The sequence below is a fragment of the Argopecten irradians genome, chromosome 2 (assembly GCF_041381155.1).
Source record: "Argopecten irradians isolate NY chromosome 2, Ai_NY, whole genome shotgun sequence".
NCBI lineage: Eukaryota > Metazoa > Mollusca > Bivalvia > Pectinida > Pectinidae > Argopecten > Argopecten irradians.
In genome coordinates, this window is record NC_091135.1 from 30,201,031 (window position 1) to 30,220,383 (window position 19,353).

General features: G+C 36.9%; 1 protein-coding gene across 2 annotated transcripts; it reads left to right on the plus strand.

Annotated features, from left to right (window-relative positions):
• Positions 1-1,752: 1,752 nt before the first annotated feature.
• Positions 1,753-18,523, plus strand: LOC138315094 (cytochrome P450 27C1-like). Of its 2 annotated transcripts, XM_069255835.1 has the most exons (11): positions 1,753-1,924; positions 5,216-5,653; positions 9,670-9,860; positions 11,829-12,028; positions 12,656-12,856; positions 13,106-13,290; positions 14,427-14,593; positions 14,879-14,957; positions 15,265-15,424; positions 15,842-15,885; positions 16,080-18,523. In XM_069255835.1, exons 2-11 carry the CDS (start codon positions 5,342-5,344, stop codon positions 16,182-16,184), a joined length of 1,644 nt encoding a protein of 547 aa, XP_069111936.1. In that variant the 5' UTR covers positions 1,753-1,924; positions 5,216-5,341; the 3' UTR covers positions 16,185-18,523. The 2 variants fall into 2 exon arrangements, with proteins under 2 accessions (XP_069111936.1, XP_069111937.1); XM_069255836.1 differs by lacking the exon at positions 1,753-1,924 and having other exon boundaries at positions 5,029-5,653.
• Positions 18,524-19,353: the final 830 nt, after the last annotated feature.

The following is a 19,353-nucleotide window of genomic DNA, read 5'->3' on the forward strand; positions in this document are numbered from 1 at the left end:
GTTTAGTTCATAAGTATTCCACACCATTCCATTTACCATCTCATGCAATTGTGACACCATTTTCCATGGACGGTCTAATGGTTCAATGAGTGTTGGGATATGTTTGCCTTGACAACTGCATATCTCAATCGGCTGTGCGTTTTGGGCCACCAACACACAAGTACCACCTAAGTGCCAGCAGCATCAATGAAGTGTGACGTCATACGTTCCAGGACTAGAGTGATTGAGTACACATTCTAGGAAGTAGCGCCCCGACACAAACAACACCATGTTTGTGGATAGTGTATACTAAGTATCGTATTTTGTAATATGGCTATGTGTCACATATCAATAAGTCTTGTTTGACTACCGACATGTTTATTGACCGACTTTAAGAATTGACCACTAGCTGCATGTGGCCTGTTTTGTATGCAGTGTCAACATAAATCCATGACTATCTAAATTCATTTTGAATATGTGTAAATGATTGTGTGATAGTATGCGATGTGTGGAGAGCAAAAGTGAAGCTCCATGGTGATTTGTAACGCTATTACTGTAATCCAATGGTACAGTCGGTATTTACAGAAATTAAATTATCATCATCGAACCATTTGTTCATGTCCTTGATCTCGAATAACTGATAACTGATTGATAAATTGTAATCTTGGAATAGTATGGGCTGACTGTTGTGTTAACATTCCATCATGACACATCAGAGAAAATGATGTCTATTTTGATATTTGTCTTTTTGTGAAAGGGTAAGATGTTCTCAACTTACTAATCTAGCAAAGCGAGTAGTACAGTTTTGTTAAAATGGGTTGGTAACGCATTTGTCTGGTCCATGAGATGAGATAGGACTCTCAGATAGTGAATCTAAAATAAGTGATATAGCACATATTGTTTGATAAATACTTAACACCAGACAGGCAATTTTTCACATTGCTTTATTCAAAAAGATATTGTGCTTTGAAACAATAACAAGTCATGTTCTGTACATCATGCAATAGGTATACTATATAGCAAAACACTAAATTACCACACTTCAGCTAACGTACCAGGGCATCCTTATATATTAATGACAGATTCTTTAAGTTGATGGATTGTCAGAATTTGTTTTAATACACTTAGCGTGGTATGAACCCAACAGGATTTCGCATAGAATGTAAATAGAACAATATCTCCTGATGCTATAAATAATAATAAAGCCGACCGATATTGCATTCACAATATAATATGCTTGTACATTGATGTTTGTACATATATCTCACTAGTTGTTAATACAAAACGAATTCATATGCATGCAAGTAGTTAAATCGATACATCGAAGTGTATTGTATATGATAAATAATTGTTATTGAACATTATAATGATAACAGGTGTTATACGTTATAGAATATCTGTATAGCCGTTATCAGATGTTTCACAATACATTTTAACTGAGACTTCAGCTGCACGGTAAAGATGAGATATAATTATGAATAACAGCTTCTTTATTTTTAGAAAAAAACATGTTATTTACAATGCGATTGCTATTACAATGTAACTTTTAATGTGAGCGTTTGTGTACTGTTAACGTGTTCTTTGCTGTAACTCTATAATGTCTATATACCGTGACTTTCACAGTGGTATAAGAGAGCGCATATATATGTATAATGTATGTATTTACTCCTCATGAATACCGCTCGACCAATCGTAGCTTAACATGGATTCGATATGGATTAAAAGTATGTAAGGTTAGCAGTGGCGGGTACCGGGAGCTGTTGTGAATGGGCATTCTCTCCTCCGCCAATTATACGGCTTACACTATAAATAGGACGCTAATGTCTTTGCGTACATTTAATCTTGTGAATGCAACGCATACACACTAGTACTGTAGGTACTACGTACATAGCTCTTCCTCTAATAATTGGAAATTACAACTAAAGCAGGATCCGCAAACAGAAAGGTAAGATTTTTCTTGTTTTAATCGACAGTGAAATTTGTTAATAAAACGTTTTGATAAATAATAAAAGTATCTGATAAAATTTAACTGAACATATTTGATGTAATTTGTGTACAAGGAGATGATCATGAGTCAATAGGCATTTCAGTTAGGTGGCTTGTAACGTCATTAATGACGCAATGCTTAAAACGTAGTTTTTACTTTTTTAAGTCGACTAGAATGAGTCTAGGATGCTAAGTTAGTTATTCGTCTAGGATGCTAAGTTAGATATTCGTCAATGATACTAAGTTAGTTATTCGTCAAGGATGCTAAGTTAGATATTCGTCAAGGATGCTAAGTTAGATATTCGTCAAGGATGCTAAGTTAGTTATTCATCTAGGATGCTAAGTTAGATATTCGTCAAGGATGCTAAGCTAGTTATGCTGTTGGATGATGAGTTTTAGGGTGTGTAAATTTATCTTTCTGTCAATTAGGATTAATCAATAAGTCGACTTACATGCAAATGTTAGTTTTAATGGTCTGTATATTAGCTAAGGGATGCCTTAAAACCTCAATATAAGTCGGTAAATAATTTATAATGGTTTTTTAATTGTCCTTTAGGATGCTAGGTTCGGTAGCCTATAAAGTCGACTTAGGATGCTATACGTTTGTTAGTTATTGTTGACAAGGATGCGAACTGTGATCCTTATTGCTGAGTTTGTGAGACAATATTAATGCGTGTAAGAATACTGTGAACACTGGACATTGTCAGAGTTGAATAGGTACAAACGATGTTTGTTGTGTAAAACACCCTTCTGTATCAGGCAAAGCGACAGGTCCCGTGGGAATCAATATCTATTAATATTTTATAACCGACACGGGAATTCCGGACCAACTTGTACTGATTTACGAGCTAAAAATAATCATAAATTGTCACAAACAAGCTAATTTAGTCGTTATTTTGATAATAGAAAAAGAAAATAATAACTTGTATGTAAATGACCGCATTCCGTTACATTAGCGTAAACGCATGCAAACGATGAAAACACGGTTTTATGTGTCAACGGTTTATCGGTATGATTTACGTATAAACTATACAAATATTTGTAACTGTTGAGGCAAGCTGCCTCATCTTATTGATCGTAATAGTAAAGTATTTACGTGTGCAGGTTAAGTCACGGCTAACACCTGTGATGAAGTGTAGTGCTGTGATACACTGCTACCTAAGGTTTGCGGTTTCCACTAAGCTAATAGAAGTGGGTAATACTTTTTAACTGGTACGTGCTGTTTATTATTCGGTAAAAACCACAAACGCGACAACTTGGCCCACACATATATCAAAAACACATGGTAAGCATGAATTTATGATATAACTCCACATCTTCAGAAAGACAATTTTTATTGATAATCGGTTCATCACAAAAATAATGTTTTGACGATATGTATATACATAACTAGGTGACATTCCTGCGTAGATGTTGCCGATAGCAAGCCCTAATTTAGTGGGTCATTAAGTACACATTGGGCACACTGCTCTGTGGTCAATATTTAAGCAGCAAAACATGTTGATTGATAAACTAAGCGATATATCAACATGCCGGCAGTTAAGTTCCTAATATAATTTATTTCCATGAGTACCAGTGCTGGACATTCTATTAAGAATGTCTACCGAACCTCTAGATTAGCACCTCGACATAGTGTTTTAAATTTGTATCCGCCTTAAATCTACCAACAATCTGAGCTATATTGTAGATTTCATTTTTTTAAAAACACGCTGTTCTATAAACAGTAATAGACTGTTCCATTCGGATATTGGTTTACACGAGTTTGACGTCGTACTTCAGGAGAGAGTACCCCTTGCTTTCCACATAACCTGCCTCGTATATCAATGCTTATAGTTTTTGTACAAGCAAACCATTGACTTTTTTCTTAATTTAGTCTAACATAATTCGTCTAGGATTTCTTTTAATAATCTCAGTTCTACGTTAGGTTGTCATCTATATTAGATACTTTTACTACGTTAACATGTCAGGGCGTCAACCACTATATTACATTAATATATCGACATCCTTTCCATTATGTTCTGAACACGCCAAGAGCGTAGAACGCAACGTTTGAAATATGTAAGACTGATCGCTTCGAGAACTGAATAGGGATCTTATATAAGCTATTCCAAGACCTGTTCTTACTTCGGTGAAGATGCCAACAGATATGGATCAAAATGTCTAAACATGATGTAATTCGAAATTATTTCCAAATTTAAGGTAAAATTGTTTTGAATGTTTCATGTCATATCGGTTTAATCTTTGATATGTTTGTCATTTATGAGTTAGTTAAGCTAAGTTTGTATATGATGTTTCGCATTCCACAGGACATAGCAAATTGCTTTCTTTTAATATCAGCAGTTGTAGAGATTGGTAATAAATGTTTGAGATACATGAATGGCGCATGAGTAGCAGTGACTTTAGGATGGAATAAATAGGAACTATTTTAGATGCACACGTGGGCTACCATCCTTCATTTTAACCTAACATATATGATATAGCGGCAGCTCTAAGGAATGTTCACCATTCCGCCAGTTACTTCATTAATTGAATGGAAATAGGGATTTGGGGTACTTGAAACATGAAAGAAAGAGTTGAGACAGGAAAGTATGAATGATCTTATAAAGCATGCCGAGATATCAATGCTAGATGCTATACCCTAACGGGGTACCATTTCTTAATTCTCCGATCTATTTTTCATGTTAGATGCATTGGTATTGACGTATCATGTTTTGGGTTCCAGTATCATTTCTTTACTGAAAAGCGTTATGTTTGGTGTTAATTAAACTGTTTAGAGTTATTATGATGCTTACATATAAATTTTTGTCACTAATGTATAAGTGTCGTCGCATTACTTTTATTGTCTATGAATCGTAGAAACAAGGATAGTTCACCGTGTTCAAATAAAATCGTGCATCTATAAAATTTCGCAATGATACCGTATGTTTTCGTATAAATGAAAGGTGCCCCAACACATACCCAGATCGAGTTGGTCCGTACACAGAGACACCTACGATTCGCCGACTGTGTTTACGGTACAATTGTACCAGTGTGACCCTATTTAAAGCGAATTCGTAAGGCAGTCAGCAGAAGGCAAGTAGCGCCTGACTCGTTCTGACGTACGGCCGCTATAGTATACACACAAGGATTTAATACCTACTTATATACACATACTTACTATGCAATGAGTTAACTATTATTAAGGGGACTATGTCTATCAGTAAGCGACAAACGAGAACTTTATTAAAACTGTGATTGTTTTTTTATTTAGTGATATGAAGAGCCGGAGACATGAGCTGGTCACATTGAAATAAACCCAGGACGTTTTCGGAAAATATCTCTTCGGATGTTATCAAAAACTTACTTTGATTTTTAATACTAATAAACACAACGAATTATGGCAGAATCTGCAATACGACAAGTGGCCACGGGTGTAGGCCGGACAATTACTAAATCGGGTGCAAGGCGTCGTTTGGTGAGTGAGGGTAGGTCAGTGTCCGAGGATGTGCTGGTCAAGCCCGCAGTACTGGACAATCATCGCCACCAAACAACATTAGCAGCAGTACCAACTCAGTTTGTCGGTGCCGATTGTGAAAAAAGTACTGTAAAAACACTGCAGGATTTACCGGGCCCTAAGGGGTTACCAGTACTCGGAACGGCGTATGAATACTTTAGAAAGGGCAATCGTGGTCAGATGCATAAGGTCCAGGTATGTCAATTGTTATACATATTTGACTTGTTTACTATTGTGATTTTTTTTTATTTTGATGTTGTACCACTCATGCTGTTAATTCAATAACTAGGACAGCGTTTAATATGTTAATTACCTTGATACCGGGAATCAAGATGTAACCAATATGTATTCGTGTAATAAATCGGATCGCTCTATCAGGTTGGTACATCTATCGGGTTGGTACATCTATCAGGTTGGTACATTGTATATGTGATAAATCGGATATCTCTATCGGGTTGGTACATCTATCGGGTTGGTACATTGTATATGTGATAAATCGGATAGCTCTATCGGGTTGGTACATTTATCGGGTTGGTACATCTATCAGGTTGGTACATTGTATATGTGATAAATCGGATAGCTCTATCGGGTTGGTACATCTATCAGGTTGGTACATTGTATATGTGATAAATCGGATAGCTCTATCGGGTTGGTACATCTATCGGGTTGGTACATTGTATATGTGATAAATCGGATAGCTCTATCGGGTTGGTACATTGTATATGTGATAAATCGGATAGCTCTATCGGGTTAGTACATTGTATATGTGATAAATCGGATTGCTCTATCGGGTTGGTACATTGTATATGTGATAAATCGGATAGCTCTATCGGTTTGGTACATCTATCGGGTTGGTACATCTATCAGGTTGATACATTGTATATGTGATAAACCACATCAGGCTGTATCAGTTAATAATCAAGACAGTATTATATGATATATTAATGAGGTATATAATTGTCTTAACAGCACTAGCCTATCAATTATCATACAAAACCCTGTTCAAATATCGCATGTTTCCCGTCACCACTCAAAACATAGATTTTTTATGAGTGATGGGCAGGTTAGTTTCTGAACCGTACTTAGCTTCTGTTAAGAGAAGGAATTTCGGGAAGGAATGCCACTTTTTGTTTATGGATGCCCCACCTGTTTATGGGATCAATCTGTTCACGGGCGGTGTGCTTCCTTTATTGTGTGCCTAGCGATTGATTGAATTCTTTAAAACGACCTCGTTCACTACAGAACATCTAAAGAGGGTTATCTGTTCTGTTGTGTGAATGTGAAATATGGCTGCTGCTGCCGAACAGTTCTGTACCCTTTCCGATTGAACGTATTCTGTAATAAAAAAATGACAGTCACAAATCGCAGAACAAACTAATGGAAGAATTAAAAAAATGCATGTGTGTGTTTATGTCCTGGTTGAAATTATAAAATCACTTGATGGTAAACAGTCATTTTCATAATCAAATGGGTATTCAAATCCATTATGAAATGAAGGTTGAAGTAGATATTTGCAAGTCATGGGGAACCTTCACGTGAAGGAGAGGGTAATATACCAAGGCCCACATATTGGAGTTCTTTGATTGTATTTCAGATTGTTAGTTATATGTGACAGTTATGTCGACTGAAGCTTGCTAAGAACTTTTGTTTTAGTGTCCAGGTGTATCTGCGGAATACTAAAGGTTTACATGTGCTGTGTATAGGGGAGGTGTGTGTACCCTGCTACCTATTTCTCTGTAAACGTGGGAGGATTGTTTCTTTACATACGCACGACTTTTTCTTGTGGACGCTGAAGGAATTTCTCTTGATGATCATGGAATGTTGTTTCCATGAGGTGAACTCCGTACACGTTTAAAGGTAGAAATGTTCTTAAATTCAGAATATCCTAATGCAGCATGCTAGACCTGCATTGTAAATACAAAATACGAGTTTACATTGCTAACCTGGTATTTTACGGGCTTATCTAGCAATGTCTCATAAGTGTTACAATACTTTGAATTTTATTCTGTCATACAAAGCAGGTATGTATACCAAACTGTTGAATTTATGTAAAGCGCTAGGTCAGATGTGTCGTTCCTCGTGACAAACTCGACAGACACCTCTCTCGGTAATGTAACTAACACATGTGACAAGATACGTGACAAGCTGATCTTTTTTTAAGAATGTCAAGTCTGTCCCTAGGAAAGATGTCAAAAACGACATTGTAACATTCCTTTAATTCTTTCTAATGAACTGCTTGGTAACGGCCAGTAGTTGTTGCCACTAGATACATATACACATGTATATACATTTTAACATATCAGTTTTCAATGTTGTTTCTGTTCGGCTGAGATCTGTTGAGCCACTAATGACACGTTCTGTATTTCATATCGAATGTTAATGAAATCGTACGTATGCTTGGTACCCCGCTGTATAGAGTAATGGGTAAGCCAGTGACGGTAATGGGAAGGTACTAACCCTACACTACGTGATGCTGTGAGGCGAACATTAACTTTTTATAGGATGCATATAAAAGGTGAAAGATCATCAGAATATCCTCGCTGGCCTGGTGTCATGGAGGAACAGCTGATTGCTTTATCGTTAGCGCTAGATGTATCGTATTTCAGGCGACAGCAGGGACATGTGATTTACACACTACCCCTATATAATGCTGTAAAATGTCATATAGTGTATTAAATATGATGTATTGGTTATACTTTTCATATAAGACATAGGAATATTCAATACCTGTGTACCTATTGGTATCTGTCTGACATTGAGATTACAAATATTTGTGAATTCACCAGAAGCAGACGCGTCATTTCTTGAACTAGTTATAAACCTAGTAATGGTGTGTTTTGGTAGATGTGGCCCATTTATTGTCGTATCTAAGATTATAGCTAGAAAAATTGTACCACAATGTTATATCATATTAGACACTGCGTTTGATATTTAACTACAAATTAGACACTATGGTCGTGTTCTCGTCTCCTGTATTCAGCCTGCCTATAAGAGCATGACGTTAGACAAGTTATTTTCACGAAGAGGACGGGGATGTACAATCGGGTACATTAAGTTTATGTCTTTATAGAAGTGCGAATTCGAGAAACATTGTCAGCGGTCCTATTTAGTGTGACTGTAGACCAGGTAGAGATCCGGGGTTTTTGTAATTCTAAGCATCAATATAATACTTAATACGATGTTCTCAATGTAGTGTTTAATCTAAACATCTGTAAATACATAGCAATAGTAGTTCGGTGGCTAATATTGTAAAGGTAATGTGTGTTACCCCATCGCTGTTGTATTTATTATACAAACAAGTCAGTTTGATAACAGATGTTCTTTAAAAATCATTCTCAATTAGCTGTACGATAAAAGCCTGACCAGTCAGTAAAATGTTTTAAACAGGGTAAACGACCGATCTACGGGCTGCCATACACAGAAGGATTGCTTGAATGAGAAAGGACTTTACTACGGGAAGGACACCTATTTGATGTGTCTACTAAATAGTCTATTTGGTGAACACATTTGCCCGAAGGTAGTTGATATTGAATACAAGTGGTGCGGTAGAATTATAATGACGCCGCTGTTTTACACACGAGTAAATCAGCCCCGCCCGAACCTTGAATGGCTTTGTTGGAGGTTGTCGTCTGCCCCTCCTTGCTGAGGCTATATGCTGTTGGGGGGTTCTCAACCCCAGGGCTACTGTCGGTCTAATCTTCTGTCAGTTACAATGGTTAGACAATACAACTCGTGTGCTTTCTTTGGGATTACCCAGGAAATATGTTAAAACACTGCATGACCCCCTTCAATAGAATAACAATCGTTGTCGACAGCTGATAAATTGTGACCATTTTAATATTGCTTCTAGTATGCGATGTTCTATGTAGTTGAGGAACCGAATGCCCCTGATTACACAGGTGTGTCTTTGATTTCATTACTCTGGTGTAATTGGCGATATTTTTATTATGATTAGAATCCGCTTTCCAATTTTATATGATTTTAATTTGACAGTGTAAACTGATATGTGGTTATAGATGATATACTCCAGGTCATCCAACCCAGCATTATTGTTCCATCAGAGGACTGCAATGATCAGATGACAAGAAAGAGGACATAATTCAATTCACTTACACGTGTTTTCTTTCTTCATGAACTAGACACATTCAGGTGCTAGGTCTCACCTTTCTAGTAAGCCAAATGTTAACCTTATTTATTTTTCTTATTTTCAGACAAACTTTCACCAAAAGTACGGAAAGTTTTTCAAGGAACAACTGGGACCGGTGACGAATGTATCAGTTGCCGATCCTCGTCTGGTGGAAGAAATTAGCCGTAAGGAAACAAAGCTGCCTCTCAGACCTCCATACGAGTCCTGGGTTCTCTATAAGAAGATGCGTGGTCAGAACGCTGGCATTATGTCGGGGTATGTTGATAACTGCTCATCATTTCGTTGTCATGGGAACAAATTTTGTTCTGTATTAAAAAAAACATTTTATGATTTCGCGCATATATCTGTTGTTTGGATATTTCTTAATATCATCGATTTGGGTGTGACATTATTGAGGTTTTTGAGAAAAATATGGATGTCGTTCCACTTTTCTTTGTTGTATAGAAACTACATAAATCTGTGTGGTTTTGCAGTCGATTTATATATCTTTTGTTTGACTCAACGAAAAATTAAATTAATGGATAATGTTTTCCATCCTTTTGAAAAAAAAAAATTTTGACATGATAAAAGCAAAGCTCAAAATATCATATAGCAATATGTTCACCTCGCTGACGTCAATTGTAACACATTGATATTGATAAATATAGCACGCTATTCCGATTATAAAACATGACGCACGTAAAACTATAAATCCATGTCCAAGGTTTTCTGGTAATGTGTGTGCCAACTTTCGTTATCGCATCGCGATACTCAGATGAATGATCACCAAATTACGTTCTCGAACTGTAGACAATGACTTTGTCAGTCCGATGATAAGTGGTACAAAGACAAGAAGCGCCGTGGATCGATTTGTTCTATAGCAGAGTCATAATTCATCTTAAGCTTTGATTTCTATTTCCATGCATATTAATAGTAACGTTATTCTTCTCAACGTTAAAGCAATAAAATGTGTGTGACATTATTGAGAGCCGTGTAAATACATTTGGAGTTAGTTGTGTGACACAGCTGTCAGCTTTTGTATTAGGTGTATATGTCGAACACTTAAGGCTGTGAGAGGTTAGTGCGTACGGAGTCATCCAGTACATCCCAGCCTAACACATGGATAAACTTTAATGCTAATCAAAGACCTTAATCTAAGCTATTTCACGAAATAGCATCTCAGCACCTCGGCCTTTAGTGGAATGTTAAAGATGTGTGTAGGTTGTATGATGTGAAAGATACGTACCTGATGCTGTTTAACCTTGCTCTGGGAAGGAGAAAAACACTACATCCGTGCGTATTGTAACACAACGCTGCTATTTGAGACTTCCTTGGTTATCTTTTCCCGATTTCCTTTAGAATTTCTCCCATACTTGACAGGCTTATCCTGCGGTCTTTTACCCGGGGTAGGAAAATAACAGCTCACGCGCACTTGAAAATGACGTGACCTCGCCGATACATGCGGAGACTATTTCCGATGACGTTATTAATTTTGCAGTCTCTGTGATGTTGACACCATAAAAATGATTCTGAAGAACTGATTTTTTATGAGAAAGTATATGAGAAAGATGATCCAACATGGGCCTGTCAGGTGGATAGGTATTTCTCCAATACTTCACAGGGATATGCCGTGGTTGCTACGGAAAATATATCTCTGTCTTACATAGGGGGTGTAAGACAGCTCACACGCGCTAGACAATTACGTTACGTAATCAATAAATGCGGCGTAATCGCGGCGTGCATTGTAGATGACATCATCAATTTTGACGCATAAAGACGTCCCTGCATATTGGCGCATCGAAACAGCTGGAAACAAACAGGAATTTCGTTTTTTACTACTAAGTAGTGGAGATAAAGAATCAAACATGAGTCTGTCAATTGGACAGGGATATCTCAACCCTCGTGAAAGATATTGGCCGTCAACCCTCGGCAAGCCTCGGGTTGTCCAGCCAAAATCTTTCACTCGGGTTGAGATATCCCTGTCCACTTGACAGACCCATGTAAGATTCTATTAATCTCAACCCTCGTGAATAATTTTGGCTGTCAACCAAACCAAAATCTATCACATGGGTTGCAATATCCCTGTCCATTTGACAGACCCATGTTTTCTCTATAGCTTAGTTTGCTGATGTGTTTTATTTCATCCTATAACGATTTAAACGTCTGAAAATATGTTTGCTTTATCTTTATTTGTATGTTTGGCTCAACAGAATTTTTAAGTTATTTATGGATTCGTTTTCTTAGAATCGGAGAAGAATGGAAAAATGCAAGAAGTGTTTTGTCGCAACGGATGCTGAAACCAAAGGTAGTTGCGGAGTACACAGGTGAAATGAATGAAGTATCGGACGCATTTATGAACCGGATACGACATCTCCGTGACAGCAGTGACCAGGGAGGTGCCGTACCCGGCTTGGTTAACGAGCTAAACAAATGGTCAACAGAGAGTACGTACTGGTTACAATTATCATCGTCTTTGATCACTTTACCGAACAATTACATGGCAATTTCTGTGACAATAAATATAGTTCATCCCTCATCAGGCCTCAGGTTATGTCATCAATGGTCATGCCTTTAGTGAAGTACTTTTGTTGTAAAGATTTGATAACATTTTGATCTCGTCAACTAAGATAATGTACTATATAGCCGCCTATGTTCGTTACTTGGAAATTCTTCCTTGAAAAAAAATCACTACATTGCTTTAAGAGTACATATAAATTATCTATATTTTATTGATTCGCAACTAATCCAGTATTCCACGAAATTGCAACACTATCATCCCGGCGAAGATTGCCGTTTGGACGATATTGACACGACTACATAAGTAAAGGATGTAACATAAAAAAGGATCTTATTTGCAACGATTTTCTCTGTTTTCATACTAAATATGCCTTTCTGATCGGGTCATTCCTTTTCTTCGTGGGGGTAGTTTGTTTGCTACGCGGATTCACACTGTTTGCAAAGAAAATCTCTTTCATACCCCGACGAAATTAAAAGATATCGATATCAATGTTTAAAGCTTGATCGATGTATCGATATCCGTATATATTCATGTTTTTTTTTTATTCTTGCAGCGATAGCAGCCGTTCTTCTAGAAAAGCGACTAGGGTTCTACGACGAAAATGTGCCAGAGGATGCACAGGAATTCATCAACTCTGTGATAAGCATGTTCCTGACAGGTCACCAGCTAATGGTTTTCGCTAACGTCCACAAGGCGCTCGGAACAAGGGTATGGCGGGAACACGTCCGGTCAATGGACTCCATATATAGGATAGGTAAGCTTTGTTATATATCTCAGCATACCATACTCCAACTTGTTTGAATTGAAAAAGACTGTCGTTGTATACGTCAAGTCTTGATTAACTTAATATCAAACACATATTCAGACATATTCTAAGAACTTCGCTAGCGAAGACTATAACAAAAAACATTAAAAATGATTCGAAAAAGACTAACGAAGATGTTCCATACCTATGTATGTTTTATATATAATTTTATATATTTGTATGCTAATGCTCTTGCAGCTGAATCTTTGATTGATGAGAAATTAAACGCGTCACAACGTCTAGCGACTTTAAGCAAGGAAGATTTCGAATCAGCTACGTTAAAAGGATCTGCATTTTTAGACTACCTCTTCGCCAGCAAAAAACTTTCATTAGCTGATATCAAAGTAAACACAACAGAACTACTTCTTGGCGCTGTCGACACGGTACGTATTTATTTGTCTTATTTAAAACATTTTTTTTGTCATTAACACTTCTTATGAAATATTTAGGAATGTTTTGAGACATGCACGATTACTCGAGTGCGATATAAAAACAAAGTTAAAAAGGGCTATAATTTGGAGTACATATCACTTAATCAGATAAGAGACCGTTTTGAGAGCATCTCCAATGCATTAGACAAGGTGCATCAATCAACGAACGCTTATACAAGTCTTTCATTGCATCAGATAAACAGAATGTGGTTACAAATCTTTCTTCTTACCGCAAATAACTACTTTGATAAGAACTAGACGCGTTTTCATTCACACCTATGCACGCGAAGGGTCAAATTATTTTGTATAAAACCTAACTCTATAATTGCCTGGTAGTCGCGTGCTGCACTCGCCGGGTGGGTATCGGTTAAGCGATCAGATCATAACATAGTGCAGCGTCCGACACGAATACTTATCCAAATACAAGACTCTTTACTGGGTTGGAAACCAAGCAGAAAAGTACACATCAAGAGGTTCCTTGGGTGGTCGGAGCGCTAGATTAGATTGTGTATTAAAATAATGGCAACTGGCTTTTAAAGCAAACTAGCATATACAGCTAAGTACTTTATCTACTGAGTGATGCATTGGTACAATGTATGTAGGCCTGCGTGGTCAGGTCAAATCTTTAATTCAAATCTGAAGAATTGCTTTTTCATAGATCAGCAGAACCATAGCATGAACTAGTTTGGCTGACTGAACATGCGCATTAAGGACATATACATAACATCCGTTCGAACTGTCTCCCCCTCGTACTATCGGTATTCCGATCGTCACGCTCTTGCGTATAGGCGGAACATGATCCACTCCACAGTGTTATCGCCATTTACCACTTAATTAAGATTGCTTACATATTGTTGAAACTAAATTAAGCAGAAGAGGACATTGCTAGGAATGAGCGACCGAGTGTATACTCTGAAAGCAGAGAAGCATACGAGAATGTCATTAATTAAGTTTCGTTACCTTTTGATTGTAGAGTAGGAGACAAATAAGTTTCCGATAGGTCGTCAGGCTTAAACAATAGTATTGTGGCAGGAGTATAACAGACATCAGTGTAGTTATTTGCATTTCGTTATCTTTTCATTTTATAGGCTGCAAATGCGCTAGGATTTGCTATGTGCCTTCTTGCTGAGAATCCACGAGTACAGGAAAAATTCCACCGTGAAGTACAAGAACAATATGGCAAAGGGAAACACATCGATTATCACGAGCTACAAGATGCAAGTTACGTCAAAGCAATCGTTAAAGAAACGCTAAGGTGAGTATCTACGTTTATTGATTATCAATTTTATTCTTGAAAATGTAGATTTGATCTACATATTCATTATTCGTAGGATCAGGCCATTGAACGAAATGGTATTTTATTATTTTCTCCGACGTAAATGTCTACCCATGTTGCTTGTCCTGATAGTCTCTCTGTTAGCAGAATTCTCCTTTATAAACATATGCCTATATATGCCAAACCAAATTCTATCTCACATTTGTGTCTATAATAAAACTGCTATGTGCACCTTAAATTCAATATGATATGTTTGGTTTACAGAATTTACCCTGTCCTCCCTATTAACGCCCGGGTATTGACGGAGGATACAGTGATAGGAAATCACTTGATTCCCAAAGGAGTAAGTTATTCTATATAAAGAATTATATTTAGATGATATTCGCATTGATAGTGTAGTCGGCAGTAGTGTATGTACATATAATGTAAGACAATATAACGAAACTTATATTTAGAGATAGATATTTAAAAAATCTATGCATGATATCCGCATGGTTAAGAGTTTATTGATGTCTTCGTTAGGAGACTAGTTCGATACAATGCTGTGGGTAGAGCTACTCCAACATAGACAGACCACTGATAGAGGATTACCTCGTAGTTTAGTCCTAGTTACAGACATACATACTTATACAACTCATTGTCCATTGTAGACGTGTATTCTGTTCAATAACTACACGATGTACCACGACGAATCCTACTTTCCGGACCACGATGTGTTTCGGCCAGAGAGGTGGATCCGAAAAGGTCACCACAAAGAATGGGATCCTTTCACCACTGTAGTCTTTGGGTTCGGAGCAAGAAGCTGTCTTGGTAGGTTGATTCAGCATTAATCTGCATTGTACCTTAGGTTATAGGTTCAATTTTCTGTTAGGCCCAGCTTTGCTGGAACCAAATGAACCCCCAGATATCGGTAAACAAAAAATAATGCTTATCAGTCATAGCCACCAGAGGGCACAAATTGACACTCTTCCTTTCGAAATATACAGTCATCCACATTATAGTATTCATATTATTGAAAATATTTCTACAACAAATGTGGAATTTAATGACTTACGACTATAAGCAAGTTTACATTTTGTTTGAATTAAGTGTGCTTGTTATTTACCATGTAAAGTATTATATTCCTATAAAAATGAAGTATTTTACACTTCTTGCTAGCGAAAACATATGTAACGCGTAATTGATACTATATTGAGGTATTTATGTTGTGTTTTTGCGGTTTTTCAGGCAGGCGTATAGCTGAACAGGAGCTGCACATCAGTCTAATGAAGGTATGTACAAAATGTATCATCCTCAAACGTTAATAGTTGTATTGGTCATGCAAAAAACGATACTGCAATATAAATTTAAAACAGATAATCGTTTGTCTCTAATATCATTATGAGATGCTGCTTTCTTATGGCGCATTTAATAATATTTTGAATATCCTAATCACTTTATAATGCAATGGTTTCTGCTGTTACAGCTTACACAGAATTTCTGGCTCGAGCCATCAGGGGAGCCCTTACAACCTACATTACGGACTATACTCACACAGAAAGAAGTCCCTGTCCGATTCATCGACCGCTAGACGACAGTGATTGGTGCATAAAGGTGCTTCTTTGTCTAGAAGGAAAATTGTACAAAAAACGTAGGACGAACAGGCATCGCTAGCCAGTCTGTACAACACTGTTAACACATTATGAACGATTACAGTTCGAGTAAATTGTCAAGAAATTGCAGAAGCTATATATTACCTGGGAATCCCGATGTAGAATGACAATTTAATGGACAGTTACAAACACCTAGTGGAGTGAATGGGAACTCCATACGCCTAAAAGCATTACTCTCTGCGTGTGTTGATAAGTCTTGGCAGCCTGAAATCTGATTTGTCTTTCTGCAAGAACAATCAACTGATGTCCGGATTGGCAAGACGGTACCCAAGGTAACCCCTACGCGCCTTTGACGCCGAAAAAGTGATTATTTTTGCATCGTAATGGATTACTGAATGGATTCTGTCATTCACATTATCAGGGTTGTGCTGTGTCTCTTGACGGAGGAGTATCTGCATGTGACGGGACCTTATCAATGAGCACAAGGGCTGATGAGACAATCACGAGTTTGACACTTACAGGCAATACAGGCAATCTATTAAATAGAGTCCCATCAGCGTAGACACAGAAGGTGTCGCGTTGTGCCTTCTCTAACGGCCTATGCCGTTATGGCCTATAATTAGACATGCTTGTATATTTCGGGTTCACGGGTGAATTGGTTCCGGATGAACTGGGACTTTTTGTACATGTATTTCGTCACAGAATCATTCGTAACTCCATTGTTTAAATATGTAACGTTCAACTTCATTTAACATGAAGAAGTACTAAGTCCCAATTATTACAAAGCAGGGCAGTGTTGCATTATTTGTGTTCGGAAAGCCTCATGGCATATCCCGACTGACGCCACGTTGTGCCTCTATCGCGGACTGAACACGGGTATCATGGATTCATCAAACATATCCTATTGCTCATTTATCATAGATGTTTAATTTTGTTAGCTTTCCCTTACTGTTTTAACAGCAATGCAATGTGAATGGAAGTGAACTTGTGCGGTAATCTGTTGTGGAAAGTTTGTTTTGTGAATCCACTATGAGAATGGAATGAAAACAAGTATGGGAGTGGAAGAGAATGTTAAAGTAAAACTTGGTGTGCCTGTAATTTGGCGAAATAGAGAGAGCGTGTGCGTGTATTAGTAGTAGTGATTATGTGTATATACATAATACAATATATTCAATGATGTTGTGTAAATACGTTTCCTATATTTATTATATGGCAACTGATGGTTTTGTTGTAGTTGGTGAGGTCTGATTATTTATTTATAAAAATACATTTAACATCTTTAAGACGTCGACGCATCCGTCAACACACTCAATTACAATGCGTTCTAACTTGTTTTTGAAAACGATGTTTTCATATTTGGAAACTAAAGATATTGGAACAAAATTCTGTACAACACATACATTATTCTATACGCTCCACTTTTAATGTGATATGAAAATACAAATAAAAACCTGGTTATACCGTGCACCGTCAACGAATGTAATACGATTCCTTCTCCTGTAAAACATACGCTTAGAATGGCTTTGTATGCTGTCTAATTCAATTCAAATCCACATTTCAACCAAGAATTAGACCGTGAGATCTTCTGGTGTTACATCTTAGGTGTTCTACTTATTGCACTGAAACTGGAAACACATTTTTCGGTACTGTACTTAATATTTGAACATTCTATAAACATCTACTGGAAAACTTCTTTACGTAAAGTATCGTTGTAATTAGAATACATGCAACAACGATATTAAATCTATAATATACGATTCATTAGGGATGTCATACAACAAGCATATAAGACATACAATTGCGGAAACATTAAAATATTCTGTTAATGATGTTTAAAATTTACATGCTTTAAATATTCTTGTAATTATTTACTAAATACATAAAGTCGATTTCACGTGACGTAAACACTTTCGGCCATCTGACATAATTATGTACATGATATATAAGTATTATGCAGTGTATTGATTCTATACTGTGAAGATCATACATTTCTGATGGTAACTGATGACGGCTTCTATCATGACAAACTTAGAATTCCTCGATTTTTTACGTGATAGAAAACATTCGAATAAGTTCGATCATATCATGTTACAATACGTTATTTCTAGACTAGCTGGAATACGGAGCACAAAACATAACATACATAGATATCTTACCGTAGTGTTGACTTGTCTCTTGTTGAAGGGGTAATGTGAACCTTATTATTTGTTGTATCTGGTTGTTAGACAGTAAAAGATCACATATATTATATGTATAATGTATATGTGGACGCATCGATGACTTATCAACTTGTTGAATAAATAACGAAAATACGTCACTTTTTTGTTTGTGTTGTGAATTTCCTATCATTATTTTTATTCTACGTAATTCTATTGAAAATAGAAACTATCTATGGGGTGTAGTAAGAGATACTTACAGTTTAATACTTGATTGGTTATTTGACTTTAGTTTTCAAGATAATGTCAGAAAGCTAAGATATTTTTTCATGTGTACAATGATCAGTGTGGATGATTATCCATCACCATATACAGATGAACGATGTCCGTATAGGATCTACGTTGTACCATTGCTCAGCTAAAGCAAGTGCACACGAAACGAGCGTAAACTGGTAAATGGGTATATAAATTCATTGTATTTAAAAGATATCAATTAAGCAAAATTAACATCGAAACAGCAACATTTTATTCCACTAAGTCGGCCATTATAAGTAGTCAGGCGTTGTCTAAAAATTTGCTCGATCTAGTGACAACCCATTTTGTAAAAAAAAAATAAAATCCTTGACATCTGATGCTTTCGGTAACAGCTGAGGAAAACAGGATAATAAACGTCAAATATTTTCTATTTCCATGTACATAAGAAACCCTACACCACCCATCAAGAAACACAACTATGTGATAGGACACCTACATTGTAGTAGCGGTGATCACGGGGTGCTTATCTGACACTATAAATACACCGTGTATTTCTACTTTTGAACCAATGTGTAAAGTGCGAGGTTGGTTTGTTGGTTAATTCATTTAAAGTCCTATTAAAGGCCATGAACAATTAAGGACTGCCTCCTGTGTATATAGTGCGTTGCATGTGTAAAATACATGTATGTTTTGGGAGACTGCAGTATGTCCGTATTGTGACTCTCTGTAACAGTGA